Below are 19,155 nucleotides of genomic sequence, written 5' to 3'. Positions count from 1 at the left end.
TATCAGTGACATGAGGAAGCCTCTAGCCGACTCACACAAATTCATTCGCGCTCCGCGCATAGCACATTATCGTTGCCCACTACTTCTCTATGCAGATGATGCGGTGTTACTCTCCTACTCTAGGGTGGGTTTAAGGAGGGCACTTAAGATTCTTGTGACCTACTGCCATACAAACCACTTGTCTATTAACCACTCCAAGTCCAAAGTATTGATATTTTCAAGGAGTCGGAAACTCTATTCGTGGAAACTGGAGGGTAGAAAAATTGAACAAGTGTATAAATTCAAGTATTTAGGAATTTATTTTCAGTATAATATGGGGTTGAAATCACAAGTTGAATACTTATACAATAAGACAAAAGCCCTCACTCACGCTCTCCTCCGTTTTTTCTTTTCTGAGGGGGCCTTATACATCCCTGCGGCTTTGAAAGTGTACAGCATTGAAGTGACGGCCACAATGGCCTACGCTGCCCCATTATGGGCCGCTTTTGCAAATCTCGCACCTTTAGAGTCGCTTCAAAGCCAATTCTTATGTCAATGCTTAAAATTACCATCATGCGTAAGTAATGCAGCCATTCGCCTACAAATGAAGATCCCCTCAGTGGAGTCAGTTTTGTGGAGGCGAGCTTTGATTTACTGGCTAACCCTTTGGCATAAACTCCCGAACCACTATCTTATTCAGTGCATGTGGCAGGATGATTTCACAAATCTGTGGGCTGGAAAAATCCATGCCAAATTGCTGACCTATGAGATCTCACCTCCCGAATTACTCAAATTGGATCTTACTGCAGCAAAAAGGTGTATAAATCAAAGTCTGGATGATGTGGAGCTATATCAAAATCTCTTAACTGGTGGGGGAGTTTGTTCGCCGTTAAATATCGGCATTACCCCTATCTACAGAGTTCCGTCTTATTTAACATCACTCACGGTTGCTTCACATCGTTATGCCTTCATTAGAGCTAGGTTTAATGTTTTTCCATCGAACGTGCTGAGTCATAGATTTACTAAGAGCCAAGTTTCTCCTAGGTGTGCCTGTGAAAATAAATCTACTGAATCTCTACAGCATGTAATGTTCAATTGCCCTATGTACAGATCGATACATGCCAGTATATTAAATCCGATAATTCAGTCCATTGCTGATAAGCCAGTTGACCTACATCTTGCTTGGGTTCTCCAAGATGTGGACCCTTATATAACTCTACATGTTGCTAGATTCCTAACAGCTGTCATCTCGCACAAGAGACAAAGTGGGATGTCAGTCAATTACTGATAATTAGATATATTTTTCAAAAATAGAATTAGACATTGGTTTTAGTTTTGGGTGCCTAAATTTTAACCTTAATTCTTTTTTAGATATGTTTTATCGAAGTGATAATATTGGTCCCTGTGAGTTGTGTTATATCCGCGGCCTGTATTGGGTCGTCGTTTTATTTGATTTTATCTGATTTTTTATTGACTGCTTGTTTTGTATTGTATGATTGTATTGTATGATGGGTGCAAATGCCGAATAAACTATCTATCTATCTATCTATCTATCTATCTATCTATCTATCTGCTTTTCATCCCTAACTATTGGCCACACTGGTTGGAGCTAATGAAAGTTGAAGTCCAGCAACATATGGGTGGCCACAGGTTCCCTGCTGCTGAATTAAAACATATATGCATAAAATCAATGTGAAAGGGCTTTATTATTATTATTTTTTAATACTAAGTTTCTTAGCAATCTGGGGCTCTCACTGGTACATCTGCACATGTTTGAATTCAATTCTGCCCTGCCTCAGCCCCTTCAAGGTAAGCTGCAACAATGCTGCTGTTTGTGGGGTGGTTCCGTCCCACCACACTGGCAGCTGGTAGGTCTGTCTGAAGACCAGTTAGAGAAAGGGCCTTCATAGAATTCTGTAGAAATGACATTCCAGAGATATGGGGTCACCACCAATAAGGCCCTACCTCTGGTATATGGACACAACGGGCCTTTCCTGTTCATTCCTTAAGGCTGCAATCCTGTATCCACTTACTGGAAGTAAGTGCCGTTAAACTCAGTGGGGCTTACTTCTGAGTAGACATGTATGAGATTGCACTGTAAGTCAGTCAAGCATATGGTGAGGAAGTTGCTTCTGTTCCCTACAGAGGTCGATCCCATTTCCTTTTGGCTTTTACCGAGAATATACTCAGTATACTGCTAATATAAAACTATTAGAAGAAGCATCCTTAAAGAGCTTTAGAAAACACGCCTTATCAAACCGTAGGAGTTTCTGATCCTCAGCATAGTTGGTTTTTTTTACACTGTTGGTTTTTTTTGTAGAACGTATTTACTGTACATGTATTAACTTTATCACAAAAATAATAAATCAGTCTGGATGGTAAAGGACCAGAATTTTGGCAAGTAACTGCACCAGCAAATTGCATGACTTAGTTGCACAGTTTTTGTGACACAATCCAGGCTGTGACACTGACATTGAAACTTTCTCAATAGGGTTTGAGATTTCTAAATAGGATGCTTTCAGATATTGAGTAATGGATACTTTGAATGTGTGTGACTTTGTGTGTGTGTGTTTTGGTAAGACTCCCCTCCCCATTCTCATATGCTTTTAAAATCAACTTACTAGCCAATATTTCCGTATCTCCTGACATACTAAGTGGCCAAGAGTAAGCAGGAATTTGCCTTTTAGGGAGCAAAACTAGAGAGATTGCTTGACTAAGAGACCTTTCTTCTCCTTCCCCATTGCTTCATCTGTTTTCTTCTTATTCCTCACAGCAGGCACCTCGGAGGCTTGGCTGGAGATCTACCGATTGCCTAAGGATTCTTGGCTGAAAGAGGCAGAAAATGCCCAGAATGTAGCACTTACAGTTCCAGCAAACACCAAGGACATGAAAGTTAACCAGGCAAACCTGCCAGAGAAGGCTGCGGTAGAGGTGGATAAGAAAAATGTAATTCCTATGGATCATATCTAGCCCTTCAAAAGTTTTTTGCGCCCCTCCCCTCCATGACCTTTCACTTCTCATTAGAATGAATGAATGAACAAACTCATTCATGTTTTCCTTTTCTTTCACTGGGAGCAGGAATGAGCATGTCTTAAAGCTTTGTTGAGCTGAGGGAGCTGCAGTGGTCCTAGGTGAAATTGGGGTATCCTGGATCACATTGTATGTTAGAGGGACTCCAGTTTGTATATAATAATTGCTGCCTTTTCTGCTTCTGTAGAAGAAGTCTCCGGAAATCCAAGGACTGGTTGCTGAAGAGGTGGTAAGTAGCCCAACAGTGGTCTAAACCACTGAGCCTCTTGGGCTCGCCGATCTGAAGGTTGGCGGTTCAAATCCCCGCGACGGGGTGAGCTCCCACTGCTCTGTCCCAGCTCCTGCCAAACTAGCAGTTCAAAAGCATGCCAGTGCAAGTAGATAAATAGGTAGTGCTGCAGCAGGAAAGTAAATGAGATTTCTGTGCGCTCTGGTTTCCATCACAGTGTCCCGTTGTGCCAGAATGTTGCTGGCCACATGACCTGGAAAGCTGTCTGTGGACAAATGCCAGTTCCCTTGGCCTGAAAGCGAGATGAGTGCCGCAACCCCATAGTCGCCTTTGACTGGACTTAACTGTCTGGGAGTCCTTTACCTTTACCTTTTTTACAGTTCCTAGCATTATTTGGAGGAAACCATGACTGTTAAGGTGATATAACTGTTATTGAAGTGAAGGGTGTTGGTTAATGTGCCCAGGGTCCCTTAACACAGATGAGTTAGGCTGTAACTATTGAGAGATTCTGAACATGCCATCTTGTTTGAAAAACACAACACACATCACTGGATCACGGATGTCAGGAAACCCCCCTCACCCCAAGAGGTAGCATTCCCAGATCCGTTGTGGTACAGGGAACCACCTCCCCCTCTCCGCAGTTCGTCATCCTCCTCCTCTGGAGGAGGAGACCACTCCTCCAGTGGGGAGGGGGAGATGGAAGCAGGGAGTTGGGGCAGGGGCTGTGTCAGGATCACAGAGCCTCAACACCAAGCAGGAAGCGGGGAACAGGGACCTTTTCCCGCGCTCTGATCTCGAAGGGAGGAAGGACATGGAAGGGGGAGGCGGGGGCTCAGAATCCCGTGCTTCCTGTGCTGGACCAAGAACCGGAAACGGTCATTCCCGGACTCTGCTGAGGGATGAGATGGATGTTTTTACTTTAGCTCCACTGTAAATATTTGCACAATAAAGAACTTAGTTGTTAGAAGTTTGGCTTCTGGCTGATTACTCATGAGCAACCACTGACGATCTTACAGCGGAAATGCTAGTAAACAAAAAAAGTAGACCACACAAGATGGAAGTCGGCCAATTCCCACTGCAGCTTATCTGTAAAGGAAGCCTCTTATGAAAGAATTAACCATTTATCTGCTCTGAGACAGGCAGAATTGCAACAAACTTGAGGATCATATTCCTAAATGCCACTCCTTTACACCATTATTGCGTCTTGGTTGACATCTCGTGCGGGGGGGGGGGGATGCGGCGGAAGCAGCCAGCAGCCATTCCAGGGCTGGATTGGACTCTGCAGCCTTAATTTCTGACCCCTAGTTTTGCTTTAGATGAGTGCAACGCTTATACCATGCATTGTCCTGTGTCTTGGATCTGGAGAGATGCTATGAGACACATGCATTATTTTTGGAGTCCACCCACTTTTATTGTAGGATAGAGGAGGTCCCCCAGTCTTCGTATCAACTGATTGGTTAACATTCCAAAGAGGATAACCAGAAATTGCTTGGCTTCGGAAAATCTCAGTTTATGGGGTGATATGGAAAGTGGACTCTGGAAGTGGAATTGTTTAGAATTGCCTCTCTGCTTCATTACAGGATCCTCAAGTGCTTCTAAGCAGACTTGAATCGAGGCTGCTTCCCCCTGTTCTGTTGCTGAAGATCAGATCACCCAAACCATTTGCACGTATGAACTCTTCTTACCCTCTTCTGTTTGCCTGTCTTTTCTGTTTCTGTGTTTTGTTGAAACAGTGCAACAATAAAAATACAAAATGTAAAAATAGTGTGGTAAATGCATGTATTAGGACCAACTAAAATGTACATAAATAGAACAACCCTCTCCTGCTGTGGTTCCCCAGCAATTGGTATTCAATGGCATGCTGTCTATGGTCCTGGGATTTGAATTTTGCCATTGTGACTAGTTGCCACTGATGTCCTCCATGTATTTGTCCAACCCCCTTCTAAAGCCATTTCTGTAGACCGTCATTAAAATTTCATTGTCTTAACTTTGCACACTGAAGAAATACTTCATTTTGTGCATTCTGAATGTGCTACTGTTCAGTTTCATGGACTGATTGCAGGTTCTAGTATGGTGAGAGAGGGAGAAAAAGATCTCTCTGTCCACCTTCTTTACACAAAGGATAAGTAATGCATGTCTGGAGCGGTACAGCTTTATTTATTTTTTAAAAGAAAGCCCCTGCCTCCAGGCACACAATCTAAAAAAATAAAATAGCAAGGGGAGTTGGAATGAAATACAAACTCAGGGTGTGTGTGTCGTTCGGCTAGGCATGTTCATTGCACCTCCTTAGCCTGCAGGAGGCGGCAACATACCTTAAATATTAAGACTTTTCATGCACTTCCTCCAACTTTCTCAAGCACCTCTTCCACCATTAACAGGGAGTGTTTCCTTTGTCAGAAATGGAGAGCACTAACAGCATTGACCAGCAGAGGCCATCAGAGCCCAGAGTTGGTCTGATTTTGCAATCCCTACAGAACCGTGTCTTCTATACTGAACAGCATTTAGTGTACCGAAAGAAAATAGAATGTTTTCAATTGGTGCCTACTGTTTCTCCTTCCCTGATTAAAGGGCATTAAGAGGGGAGGATTCTCTCTCTAAAAGATGCCCAGTGGGAATACAATGTGCAGATTTGCAACAGGTTTCCTGTCTACGCTAGTAGGACATGATGTAGCCCTTTGTGACTGGATCCTGCTGCGTATCAGACAAGGATTCTTCATGGCAAGGACCCCATGACCGATTCTAACACTGTCTTGTATACATTTAAATTCAGCAAGCACATTTAAGCATCCTTATGAAGCCTTAATGAAGAGTGATGATGGCAGTGTGACTGGCTTGGGATACAACCATATGCTCAAGGAAAGCCAATGGGAGCGGCAGGAGGCGATATTTAATAGCACTTTCCAACAGTATCTGGAGACAGAAGATGAGCTAGAGATCAAGGAGGAGAAACCCAGGTGAGTAGGTGGTTATATTACATCTAACTTTTATTTCCATCTTTCATCCTTGTCATGTTCCTGGGAGCAGCAAGACCCCCAGAGTTCATTTCTGCTGAAGTAGTAAAGCTGGAAAGATTCACCTCTAGCCCACCCTGGGTTCATGGGACAATTTATTAATCGGTGGCTTGATTTCTTTCTATATACATAGGAATGTAAGGCTGTCATCACGCTGCAGTTCATGTGGCCGCTGATAGGTGGCCACACCAGCTCCAGCGGGACAGCTTGCAGGTGAGTGAGAAGTGCAGGCAGCTGACAGCCCAGGTGAGCCATATAATGGAGGGGCGGGGGGAGATGATTCACAGAGCAGTATTGCAAACCAGTCTGTGAAGTGCCTTCCCCTTCCGTTAAATGCAGCTGCAGCAAAGTTTAATGTAGGGAGGGAGACGCTTCAGAAAACTGCTCTCTGAAGTGCCTCCCCCTTCTTTGAAATGTGTGGGGAGAAGTGGGCTGAGCTGTGAGGGGGATAGGTGATGGAGTGGGCAAGGTGTAAAAAGAATGGGGTTTGGTCAGATGCAAAGGCATCTAGACTGGTGACTGGAAGTGGCCACCGAGACCACATAACACCGGTCTTGAAAGACCTACACTGGCTCCCAGTACATTTCCAAGCACAATTTAAAGAGTTGGTGTTGACCTTTAAAGCCCTAAACAGCCTCGGCCCAGTATAGCTAAAGGAGCGTCTCCATCCCCATCGTCCAACCCAGACCCTGAGGTCCTGCTCCAAGGGCCTTCTGGCGGTTCCCTCACTGCGAGAAGTGAGGTTACAGGGAACCAGGCAGGGCCTTCTTGGTAGTAATTCCCACCCTCCCACCAGATGTCAAGGAAATAAACAACTATGACTTTTAGAAGACACCTGAAGGCAGCCCTGTTTAGGGAAGTTTTTAACGTTTGATGTTTTATTGTATTTTTAATATTTTGTTGGAAGCCGCCCAGAGTGGCTGGGGAAACCCAGCCAGATGGGCGGGGTATACATAATAAATTATTATTATTATTAGGCAGAAGGAGTTGGCCAGGTGTGGGGGTTGACAGGTAGGTGGACAGACATGTGGAATGAGCAGGGGTGGCAGCCCCTAGTATAATGTATACTTGAACAGGAAGTCACATTGCAATTTTTCTTGTTGCTTTTTTGTGGTGGTTTTAGCACAAGCATTACTTATTCCAGTGTCACTGACTATCTTTTTTTCTTAAACCTTTATATATATCCTATATGTTTTTAAATGATTTATTCTCTCTCTCGCTCTCCCCCCCCCCCCGGCTGCCATTTCAGCAATGCTATGTTCCATTTTCACTTGCCTGGCCGCACTTTGCCTGTTGGAACCGAATTCAGAGCCGAGCCAGGTAATCTCCAGTTCCTGGTAGGGCATGTAATTGTACTGCGGAAGTTCCTTCTGCAGAATTAGAGAGGCAAGCCTGAACAAAACTAGGTGGGGAATCTGGAACTTTGTATCTGGGATTTGAATTTTGCATGGCCCCTGTTTTCGCTTTCTCATTTTGCTCTCAGAATTGGGGAGAGGGGAGCAGTGCTGGGGTTCTGAAGCACCTGTTTCCCCTGTTGGCCCTTTTTTGATTGCCTTCTCTTTCTCCCATTCCCCAGATATGCCCATTGCTCTCAGCATTCACTGGAGCAGGAGCCACAACCTCTGCTTCTACCTTCTCAGTCGCCCATCAAAGGAGAAAATTGGTAATGCCGTGTGGGCAGATATACTCTTGCAAGTAACAGCTGCAATTTTATGTGCATTGTCAAACCTCCTCATGATCCATCCCAGAAAGACTCTTCTGGTCATATCTGCAACGGAGCTGTGGCATTTTTAAGCTGAGCTTCCTGCTCCTGCCACTTCTGGGCTGCCACCCCTTTGTTGCTTTCTTCACTGAAATGTCTAGTGTTCCCATGATACAATATTGCTGTTCAGAGATGCCATTTTTTGCATGGGCCTAATCTGTCTGGCAATGTAGTTCTGACCCTTGGCATGATGTAAGAGGGTCCACAACAGCTGTTCAGCCCTGTATACTTGAAGGAACCTCTCACCCCCCCCCCCCGCCCCATAATTCAGCCTGGACACTGAAGTCCAGCTCTGAGAGCCTTCTGGTGGTTCCCTCATTGCGAGAAGGGAGGTTACAGGGAACCAGGCAGAGGGCCTTCTCAGTGGTGGCGCCTGCCCTGTGGAACACCCTCCCGTGGACATCTGAAGGCAGTCTTGTATCGCGAAGCTTTTAATGTGTGGTGTGCTGTTGTGTTTTGTATATTCTTTTGGAAGCCACCTGGAGCAGCTGGGGCAACCCAGTCAGATGGGCAGGGTACCCCCTTGGTGTGAAAAAAAGGATGTAGGGCCAAATAGCAACTCATAGGCGGCTGGATTCTTTTATTTATAATAATTTTTATTAAATTTTTAATTTTACATTTCCAAATAAACATTTTACAAACTTTAAAATATCCAATGGCTTCCCTTCTTCTCTTTCCATATCATATCATTTCTCTTGCATATCATACATCCCTGCATATTTTACTATAACCGTTCAAATGAGTTTTCCATTTTACATCCATCAAAAATTATTTACTCTGTTGAATTTATCTTAATGCTGTCAGCGTTTTTAGCTGTATACAGTTATTTTCCATATACAGGTGAAACTCGAATAATTAGAATATTGTGGAAAGGTTCGTTTCTTTCAGTAATTCAACTTAAAAGGTGAAACTAATATATGAGATAGACTCATGACATGCAGATCAAGATATGTCAAGCCTTAATTTGTTATAATTGTGATGATTATGGCGTACAGCTGATGAGAACCCCAAATTAACAATTTTAGCTTCGGGGTTTTTATCAGCTGTGCACCATAATCATCACAATTATAACAAGCAAAGGCTTGACAAATCTCGCTTTGCATGTCATGAGTCTATCTCATATATTAAACTCCAGTAACTAATGAATACAATTGCTTACATAAATGGACTTTTCCACGATATTCTAATTTTTCGAGTTTCACCTGTATTCAATAAATGTTTTCCAGTCTTCTTTAAATGTACGTTCTTCTTGTTCTCTTATTCTATATGTTCAATCTGCAAGTTCTGCATATTTTGTCAACTTAAGTTGCCAGTCCTCCTTAGCTGGGACCTCGCTCACTTTCCAATATGAGGCTGGATTCAGCATGCTTGTCACTCCGGTGCTCTGGGGGGGCGGGGGAGTGTATAAACGAAGGGTAGCACTAAGCAAAAGGCACTGTCCCTTTCCTTCCTAGAGGCCCCATCATTCATAAGCTCTTTCATTCCTTTTTAGATTCTGATCCAAAACCAGACATGGTTTGGCCCTGTGCCTCTCCACTCATGTATTCGGCCATCACACCTTGCTCCTCTTACCTGGCTTTTGCTTGCGAAGATGGAACCATTACTGTTTGGGAAAAATCTATTGGTGAGCTTTCTCCTTGCCAGCTTTCATGAGATTGCCATGGGGCTATTCCCTCACCAACCATAAGCAAAGGCACTTGGTGAATTAAAAAAAGGGGAGTTCTAGAAATGAGGCACCGCAGGGTCTCCAAAGATCTTAATGATTGGGCCGATCCATGTGGGAACAGGCATGAACCTCCAAGTACTCTGGCCCCAGGTTGTTTAAGGATTTTTAGGTCAGGCTTCAGCAGAGTGAGGGGAAAAACAGGGCTATTCCATCAGCTCGGACAGGAGACCAGCTCTGTTCGATTTCTCTTCTCCCTGAACTATTTCCATTCCAGCTAGCCACCATAATAACTACCGTGTAACTTTAAGAATTGGCACGTGGCTTTGCTAGTTTTCTTTCCCCTTTCATTTCGTGTATTTTAGATTATTATACTGTAGGTGGGAACCCTTCTTGTTTTTACTGATCTCATGTAACTATAGGCCAGCCACTCTGGGAACCTTTTTAGCTGAAGAGCAGGATAAAAAACGCTTTAAATAAATAAAACCTTGCACTTTGAATTGTGCCTGGAAACAAGTGGGTAAACTAAGAAATGTAAACTAAGAAACACATCTTCTAATATGCTACAGCATGTGATAGATGTGGGCTGGCCAGCCAATGTAGCAAATTACAGAATCCAAGCACTGGGTAAGTGTGGCTCTCAGATGTGAAGAATGGATGCTGTCAGGTCACACCCACCCACCTATCAGCCAGTCTAGTAGAAACCATCTGTCTTACCTTGGCCAGGAGGATCCTGCTGTCATTCCTGTTCTCCTTCTGTGATGTTTATGCTTTCCTAGGGTTCCCGTTGTCTGTGACTGTGCTCCCTGAAGGATACATTATACGAAGCATCCAGTTCATGCCATGTTCACCCTCACTCAGCGAGAAAGTTCCTGGCTCCAGTGAAGTTCTTGCGAGTACCAAAGTGAAGCTTCTGGTGTTGTGCACAGATGGGTCTCTCCACCTGATTACATCGGGAGCCAAAGAATTTGACACCAAGCTGCTGGGGTACGGATGAGGCAGGATTCTGGCTGTTTACAGACCCAGAACCTGGTTTGAACGGTGGGAGATGTTCTGCTATTGAGAGGACTCTGTAGCCCAGGCCCTCCAAAGACAAAAAGAGCTGCATACCTTGTCTTCCACTCCTGTACTTCCCAGAAGAAGAGGGTATTTCATTTTCTAGTCCTCTTTTTATTGGAGTTGGTCGGGACTACTCTGATTCCAAAGGAGTATTGGGAGTTGGAATTCATAGTTGCAGCTGGAAAATACTGCCCAGTGGGACAAGGGAAGGCCATTTGGGATACAAGGGGGTATTGTTAGGGAAACAGGGCATGAGTAGGTAAGAGCAGATGAGAAAAGTGGAACTCCAGTTTCTCATTAATTAAAATGAATACCTCCACTCCCAGAGTTTTAAAGCATTTAGGGGAAATTCCTGGTGTATTCTCAGGATTTCACCCAGGAATCTGGACTGACAACATAGTTTTTTTTTTTGGGGGGGGATTTTGGAGAAATGAAACCAAAGTGGAATTCTGAGACTTGTGCTGTTTAAAAATGAAAATAAAATAAAATAAAAGAATACATCAGGCTATGTCTGCTGGAGGCAATGACTTTTGAACATTGTAGAACACTCTGTTGGCCTCATTTGCAATCTGAAGCAAAACCAAACCATTTCCCCAGAATAGTTATGCAAATCCACTTCTCTGCTCTCACCAATGTGCTTTTCCCCCAAGATGCCTGTTGGGGAACTGTCCCTGGCGCAGCGCAAGGTGGTGGAAGGGCTCTCGGGATGCTACAGAGAGCCCCGGCCCCACCTGACCAGCAGCACCTCCTCTGACAGCAGAGGAAGCAGCGAGGCTTCCAGCGGGGAGGGGCATGCATGCATTTCAGGGTATGGAGGGAAGAGGCTCTGAGGATGCTGGAGAGACCCTGCACTCCCCTAGCTCAAGGGGATATGAAGGAGACACGCAGCTTCCGGCACCCCAAAGGCGTCGAGGGGTGAAACGAAAGGATGGGAGGTGGGGTTTCCGTATACCGAAACTCTTTTGTTGGGGTCAGAACTGGAAGGCGCCATTCCTGGATTCTGACGGCGCTTGATACAGACATGAACTTATTAGCTCTGCACTGTGCATAGTTTGCACAATAAAACTATTAAAGGAAACTTGTAGTTTTGCCTGCTTACTCATGAGCAACTAACCGAGGACCTTACAATGCACAAAGAGTAACACAAACTTCGGTTTCTTTCATAGGCCTGAGACTCCCAATCAGACCATCACTGCTATAGCAACCATTTCTTCCTTACCTGATACAGTGAGTGTTTTCTGATTACCTCCCATAATGTCTTCTGCATCTTCTGAATACCAGAAATGTGAAAGCAGCATTGCGGGTGGGGTGTGGTGGGGCGAGAGGAGATACTGTTTTAGTTAGATTAACACACCAAGATTAAGGTATCTGGGCATGAAATTTTCAGTTAAGACTTACAATTTCTTGTGGGTAGAATATGGATGCTTTATAGACAGCTAGCCCATAGAACTGTGTGCAGCCATAACACGTCTAAACTGGGGCCTAGAGTAGTTGTCAGACTTAAAAAAACAACAACCCACTATCCACATAAACCATGCTTGTATACTTAAAAGCACACAAAATCAAAAGGTCAGTAGCCCTAACAGGGGCTGTCCAGTCCAACAACAGTAGTGATCATCTGTCTACAGTTTATTGAGTTGAACTACTTTTCTTTCCGTGTGGAGAACTGAGGCTAAGAAACTGAGTTTTCTCAGCATCAGTAAATACATTTTTGACTGAAATGGGATTTGTACTTCTGCGTAGCCCTACATCTTTCACCCCCTGGATTTTGAGGGAAGGACGAAGCCAGACTGGTAGGCTTTGACCCTGTTATGTTGCACTGTTAAAATCCTGTATAAATCCTGTTGCACTGTTAAAATCTTCTGCGCAGCTGTGCCTGCGAATGTGAATCATAACCTACCTGGGAAAATGCCAAGACCCACTGCTGATCCCATCCAAGAAAGTAGCTATAGAAACACTATCCGTTCATTAGGTGGGTTTCTGTCATAAGTGATGAACTTCCATTGTTCCAGGTGCTGATTTTCTTCTGGGACGGCACAGCCATTCTGATGGACACCACCACAGAAGATTATATTTCCCAGTTCATCATGCCTCCCTCCTACAAGGTGGCAACTTCCTGGCAGCCTGTTTTTTCTGTGGATACTCAGGGCCAATACTTGCTCCTCCAAGGTAGGATCTCCTAGATACAAAAGGGAGCAGGCAGACTGAATAGAGAATTCACCTGAGACAAACTTATTCTATTGAATGTCTTCTTCCACCTCCCCCAACTTTTTTGTTGTCTTTGAGACCTCCTTTTCTTTCTCCTTCCACACCAGACAAGGTTGTCAAATCCTGGGGTCACCTCCTTTGTCATCTGTATGCAGGCACTTGTGCAGACATAGATCCTATATAATGCAGGGCACTGAAAACTCAGAAATAGCACTTGGAGGCATTCAAGCCCCTCCCCTGAAGCGGGGAGACCCCATAACATGCCTCAAGTGGTAAGCAAATTTCTTTCTATTGTGTTCTCTGCAGCATCACAGAGAACTCTTTAAGATGTCTGCTTGTTGTGCCCTAGCTTGGCTCAATCCAGGGGATGCTGGATTGAAGCAAGGCACTTACTGGCATTTCAGGGTCACATCTGATAGGGCAGGTACGTCCAACAGGTAGATCACTGGATGTCTGTGGTACATCACTGGCTCCCCCCAAAGAAGCTCAACAACTTTGGCTCCCCTTAAAATAGCTCAATTTCCCCCCCCCCCCAAAATGGGGCTTTCCTCCTCCCCCAAAAAGCTCAGCAACTTTGACCTGAACCCCCCAAAAGTGGGTAGATCACTGCCAGTTTTTAACTCTGTAAGTAGATCGCAGTCTCTTGGGAGTTGGCCACCCCTGCGATAGGGCAAAGTCAAAAGAGGCTATGCAGGATTACAACAGGCAAGGCAAAGCATGGCCTTTCAGGACCCTGGACAGGTAGCTGTGGCAGATGCTGGCTGAAACTTGCCTAAGGAGAGCTGTTGTTTCAGTGGCATGCTGAGGCCATGTGGAGGCTGGCTAGTCTGGACCTGCAGATAAGTTGCTACCTCTGAGGTGCTGTCAGTATTTCTCAAAAGGGCTGTTCTGCAGCCACCAACCCCTATTATGTGACTGAGTCTGAGGAGTTAAGTAAAGCCACAAAATCTGGACTCTATGAGGGCAGAGGGAAAGTTGCTTCTTCTCCTCGCACTTTGAATCTTCCTCTGACCTGAGATGGTGGGGGAATTGAGGCTGGAGAACATAATACTGTTCAGCAGCCCTGTTTAGGGAAGTTTTTAATGTTTGCAGTTTTATCCTGTTTTTAGTGTTCTGTTGGGAGTTGCCCAGAGTGACTGGGGAAACCCAGCCAGATGGGCAGGGTATTATTATTATTATTATTATTATTATTATTATTATTATTATTATTATTATTATCAGCATGCCCTCTCCCCTTTTCCCTTCCCCCACTTCTACTGTTCTATTTTTCTTAAAAAGAAAAGGATTGCTTATGTTTTCTTCAGGAATCTCTAGTATACATGACACAACACACATATGGGAAGAGGACCAAGATCTGATAGACATATGGGATGGCCATGTGCCCTACTTTTCAGAGGTCAGACCTCAACTTGAAGGGGTCCTCTATTTTGAGGGCTGTCCAATTAAAGCTGGTTAATGGTAAAAACAGAAGAAGTGAGGGCAGGAGCTTTGAAGCTGCTCAGTAGTGGTTAACACTTGGACAGGAGACAAAACAAAGGCACAGATCATTTGCTCAGAGTCTTCCCTGATATGATGCAATATATTTCTATTTAAATTACAGTACTGTATTTTCTGGCATATAAGATGACTGGGCGTATAAGACGACCCCCAACTTTTCCAGTTAAAATATAGAGTTTGAGATATACTTGACCGCAGATTCTCCACCCGGCGTATAAGATGACCCCCCAACTTTTGAGAAGATTTTCCTGGATTAAAAAGTAGTCTTATACGCCAGAATATACAGTAATTGCTTCTAAATTTGCACCTCTCTCTCTCTTTCGAAGTAGTCCTCTTTTGCTGAAGCATTTCCTCTCTTTTGGCGATTTGGAGTTTTTGAAGAATTTTTTAATTGATTGGTGGTTCACAACAATCATTTTAAGAACATAAAATGAGCCTTCTAGATCAGGCCAATGTGCCCATTGAGTTCAGGATCCAGTTCTTACAGTGGCCAAACAGATGCTTCTGCTAAAACCTCTGTAATTACAGAACCCCCCTTCCAAAATTTGCAACTTTTTTGTGCTTCGTATCTGCACTGTAGAATGTTGTGGTATGTAAAATTTCCTGTGTGGCCCCATTACCTTGCCGCCAGGTCACATAGGCAAAGTTAGATTGCCAAGTCAATGGTTTCAGTTCAACAATGAGCATGCACAAAGCCCAACTCCAGCTGCCTTTGAACATATAGTTCAAGGCTGGAACTTCCATTAGCCCCGACTAGCATGGCCCATAGCCAGGACTGCTGGGAATGGTAGGGCAATGGCATCTCAAGGGCCACAGGTCCCTCAAGGGCCACAGGTTCCCCATCTCTTGATGGAAGACTCATGCCATGCATGTGCAAGATTGTAGTTCATAATATTTCCAGTTAAATTGCAAGCAACCCTCCCATCCTCTTTCTGAGGCCATGAAGCTTGCATGCAGCAATTTACAAGGTGAGCGACTTCCTTTCTGGTCGAATTCCTGGCTAATTAACAGTTCCCACTGTTGTAACCTCATGAACAAACGAAGGTGGCATATACCGTCAAACCCCTGACCCGTCTAGTCCAGCATTGTCTTCTCTGACTTGCAACGGCTCTCCTGAGTCTTAGGCAAAGGCCTTTCTTATTATTGGCTACCTGAGCCTTTCGATTCGAGATGCTAGGGATTGTATCTGGGGCCTTCTGTATGCAAAATGTGCTCACTACGAGACTGCTGGGCTTTTTTGGTTCACAGGAAGTGAAAGTGAGCGTCACATTTGTAAGTGACACGAAAAAGCCCGCCCGCCCCCACATGGTTCTGAATAGTGTTTTGAATAGTGTTGATATTGGGTCATAAAACCTTTGACCCAAGTAGTGCTGCTGGCCGGCACTGCAATCAATCACCTTTACGATCGTCTCCGACATCAATGGCGCCCAGGCACACTTCTGCTTCGCCCTTAGCGTTCTCCAGTTGCAGAGTTAAGCACAGCGTCACGATGGCTTTTTAGGTCTGCTTCTCCGTGGCGTCGTGAAATAACTTGACAGACGCCAGTGCTACTAAACTAAACTAGACTTTATTTAGTAGCACACACACACAAGTCCTCCAGACTTGAGCTGCATGCTTGCAGCAAACTAACATTCAGCAGTAACACAAAGCAATAAGGCAGAATGATGCAGAGAAGGGGAAAGTGAAACCAAACCTCCCCTTTTCTAGACAAAGGAAAAGTGCCCGTATTACAGTGGGCAAGGCTAAACTCCCAGGATCAGAACGCCTCTTGCATCATTAACTCTAAGATGCCCAGAAAACCTGACACCCCCTCTCGTTCGCAATCCTGGGTAGACATATATACATTTCATTCAACATTTAACCCATCACAGAAAACTTCGTGTTTCTGGAAACTCAAGGGCTTTGTGAATCCATCGGCAAGATTCATTTCGCTAGGACAATATTTCAGCTTGACCACATTTGTCCTAACGCTCTCATGCACATTTTTGAACCGAATATCCAGGTGTTTGGTTCGTGCGTTGAATTGACCAGATTCCGCCAACTTCAGGCATGGCTGGTTATCCTCCCATATGGTGATGGGTAGGTAACACTTCTCACACACTTCCTGCACTAGGCACTTGTAGAATTCAAGCTCTCGACACATTTCTGAAAGAGCACTGAACTCTGCCTCAGTTGACGATAGAGCAATTAAACTCTGCTTTTTGGACCTCCAGCCAATTACAGAACCTCCAAATTTTACCACTATTCCAGAAATTGACTTTCTGTCTGAGCCGCAAGCCCAATCAGCATCTACCCAACATTGAAGCTGTTCATCACCTTGGGCTGTCAGTGTGAGGCTAAACTCTTTGGTCTCTTGCAAATATCTAAGGACTCTTTTGACCCCATTCCATGCCATCACACTGGGCTTTGCTGCCTCTTGGCTCAGCAGATTAACTGCAAATGCAATATCGGGCCTGCTCCACTGCGAGAGATAGAGCAGGCTTCCCAGAGCAGATTGATATACCTCTTGGTTCTCAAACTCTCTTTTTTCAACAGATTGGTTATCAGTTACAAAACTCGTCTCCATTGGTGTCCTTGCACCTTTGCAGTCTGCCATATTGAATTTTCTGAGTAACTGATCAATCTTTGCGCTCTGGTTCAACACAAAACTGCCATCTTGGTCTCTGTGAATCTGAACCCCTAGATACATGTTCACAGGACCCAACTCCTTGAGTTTGAAGTGCTGCCTCAGCTTACTTGCAAACTCCTGCACCTGTTTGTTTGTGTTGGCCACTAGCACAATGTCGTCGACAAAGATCAGGGCCAATTCTTGTTGCTGACCTTTCCCTTTTATGTACAAACAGTTGTCCGCATGGCTTTTCCTGAAGCCTAGCTTCTCCAGCGCTTGGTCGAGACACTGATTCCAGTTTCTCGTGGACTGTTTGAGACCATAAATGGAGCGGTGTAGCCTCCATACCAGACCTGGCCTGTCGCCCTCAAAACCCGGAGGAGGTAGCATATAGATTTCCTCCTGCAGCGGTGCATTTAAGTAGGCGACATCAATGTCAAAATGAGCAGCTTCTGCGCCTCTCTGCGCTGCTACAGCAAGAAGCAATCTCATTGTTTCACTACGGGACGTGGGTGCATAGACTTGTGAGTAATGCACTCCTGGCCTCTGGCTGAAACCTCTTGCCACCAATCTAGCCTTATATTGTGGCTCTCCACTTGCAGTGGGTTTCAATCTATAGACCCAGCGACAGCTCACAGCTTGCTGTCCAGCTGGCAAAGTTGTCAGCGTGAAAACTCCAAGAGATTTCATGGCACTAAGTTCTTTCTCCATTGCTTGTTGCCACTTGCTGGATTCTGCCTGAGGTAATCTCTGCACCTCAGCGAAACTTTCCGGTTCGCAGTGAGCAAAACCGGCCCAAACATTAGTGGCTTGGAACTTGTCAGGAGGTTTCCCCTTTGTAGTGCGCTTGGAACGCCGTGGCACCACCGGTGACTCGCCCCCTGACCCAGACGTGCTAGACTCAGCCTGGGAGTCCCTGGCGTCTGGTGAACCACCAAGCGACCTACTGCGCTTGCTATGTCCCCCTGGACTGGGCTTCCCAGTTGGGGACCTTGGGGACCTACCTCGCTTGCCTCTCCTAGCTACTTCTGGAGATGTGGGTGCACTCCTTGGTTCTGTCTTCACCTGTCTCTTTGGGATTGCCCCCTCTGACACTGCACCCTGGTCGTGTTCGGGAATGCGGCCCGAAACACCAGCAGGTTGACCACCTTCTGCACCACTAGCAGGTGTAACTGGCTGATCTTCATAGTCAAGATCGCTGAACGGATCTGTGAGCACCTCAGGATTTCCGTGAATCCTTTTCCAGCCTTGCTGCTCACAAAACTCAGCGCTCCTGCTGATTATGACTCGTGAACGATCGCCATTTGGGAAAGCAAATCTCCAGGCTTTCGAACCTGTCTCGTAGCCACAGAAAATCAACTTTTGCGATCTTGGACTGCCCTTTCTACGTAAATGTCTGGGGATAAGAACCCAAGCTTCTGCCCCGAAAGTCCGAAAATAGTGGACCTTGGGCTTCTTTCCATAAAGTAGAAAGTAGGGCGTGGTCCCTATCACGGAACTGTATGTCCTGTTAAGAGTGTGGCAGACAGTTCTCCAGGCTTCAGCCCAATAGCATCTTGGCAAGCCTGAGTCAAACAAGAGAGCATCTACTGCCTCCTGCATTGTTCTATTCCTCCTCTCAGAAACACCATTCTCTTGAGGAGAATAAGGAGCAGTTTTTCTATGCTTGATACCTTTGGCACGAAAGAAATCCTGCAGCTTAGATGCAGTAAATTCTGTGCCTCGGTCTGTCTGAAACGCTTTCACGCGGGTTCCAAATTCCACCTCTACTGCTTTCACCCATTCTATAATCTCTTTCGCTGTTTGCCCCTTGTCTTTGAGCGTGGAAATCCATCCTGCTCGACTAAAATCATCAGTGAGACAAAGAACATAGCGAGAATTACCCATGCTTGGCACCCCCATCGGACCACAGAGATCCGCATGCACAAGCTCAAAAGCTTGCTTGGTCACCCTATCAGACGATGGGTAGCTGCAAGAATGCACTTTGGCTCTTTTACAAGCTCTACAGTCTAGAAACTTGGAGCACTCCTTCATTTTACAACCATCAGTGCACTCTACCTGCTTGCGCACGTATTTCCAATTCACGTGCGAGAATCTGCGATGCCATAA

At 45.1% G+C, this 19,155-nt stretch overlaps 1 protein-coding gene across 1 annotated transcript in view; it reads left to right on the top strand.

Moving 5' to 3' along the window:
- The window catches only part of WDR93 (WD repeat domain 93), a 34,133-nt gene that overhangs the window by 6,711 nt on the left and 8,267 nt on the right, over window positions 1-19,155 (top strand). The window contains exons 5-14 of the mRNA XM_033167767.1: window positions 2,753-2,925; window positions 3,197-3,238; window positions 4,819-4,906; window positions 6,009-6,192; window positions 7,499-7,569; window positions 7,826-7,912; window positions 9,504-9,635; window positions 10,454-10,661; window positions 11,900-11,960; window positions 12,746-12,902. Coding sequence (XP_033023658.1) covers window positions 2,753-2,925; window positions 3,197-3,238; window positions 4,819-4,906; window positions 6,009-6,192; window positions 7,499-7,569; window positions 7,826-7,912; window positions 9,504-9,635; window positions 10,454-10,661; window positions 11,900-11,960; window positions 12,746-12,902 — 1,203 coding nt within the window. The remainder of the gene's footprint in view (window positions 1-2,752; window positions 2,926-3,196; window positions 3,239-4,818; window positions 4,907-6,008; window positions 6,193-7,498; window positions 7,570-7,825; window positions 7,913-9,503; window positions 9,636-10,453; window positions 10,662-11,899; window positions 11,961-12,745; window positions 12,903-19,155) is intronic.

The sequence above is a fragment of the Lacerta agilis genome, chromosome 13 (assembly GCF_009819535.1).
Source record: "Lacerta agilis isolate rLacAgi1 chromosome 13, rLacAgi1.pri, whole genome shotgun sequence".
NCBI lineage: Eukaryota > Metazoa > Chordata > Lepidosauria > Squamata > Lacertidae > Lacerta > Lacerta agilis.
This window is presented reverse-complemented; position numbering and strand designations above follow the sequence as displayed.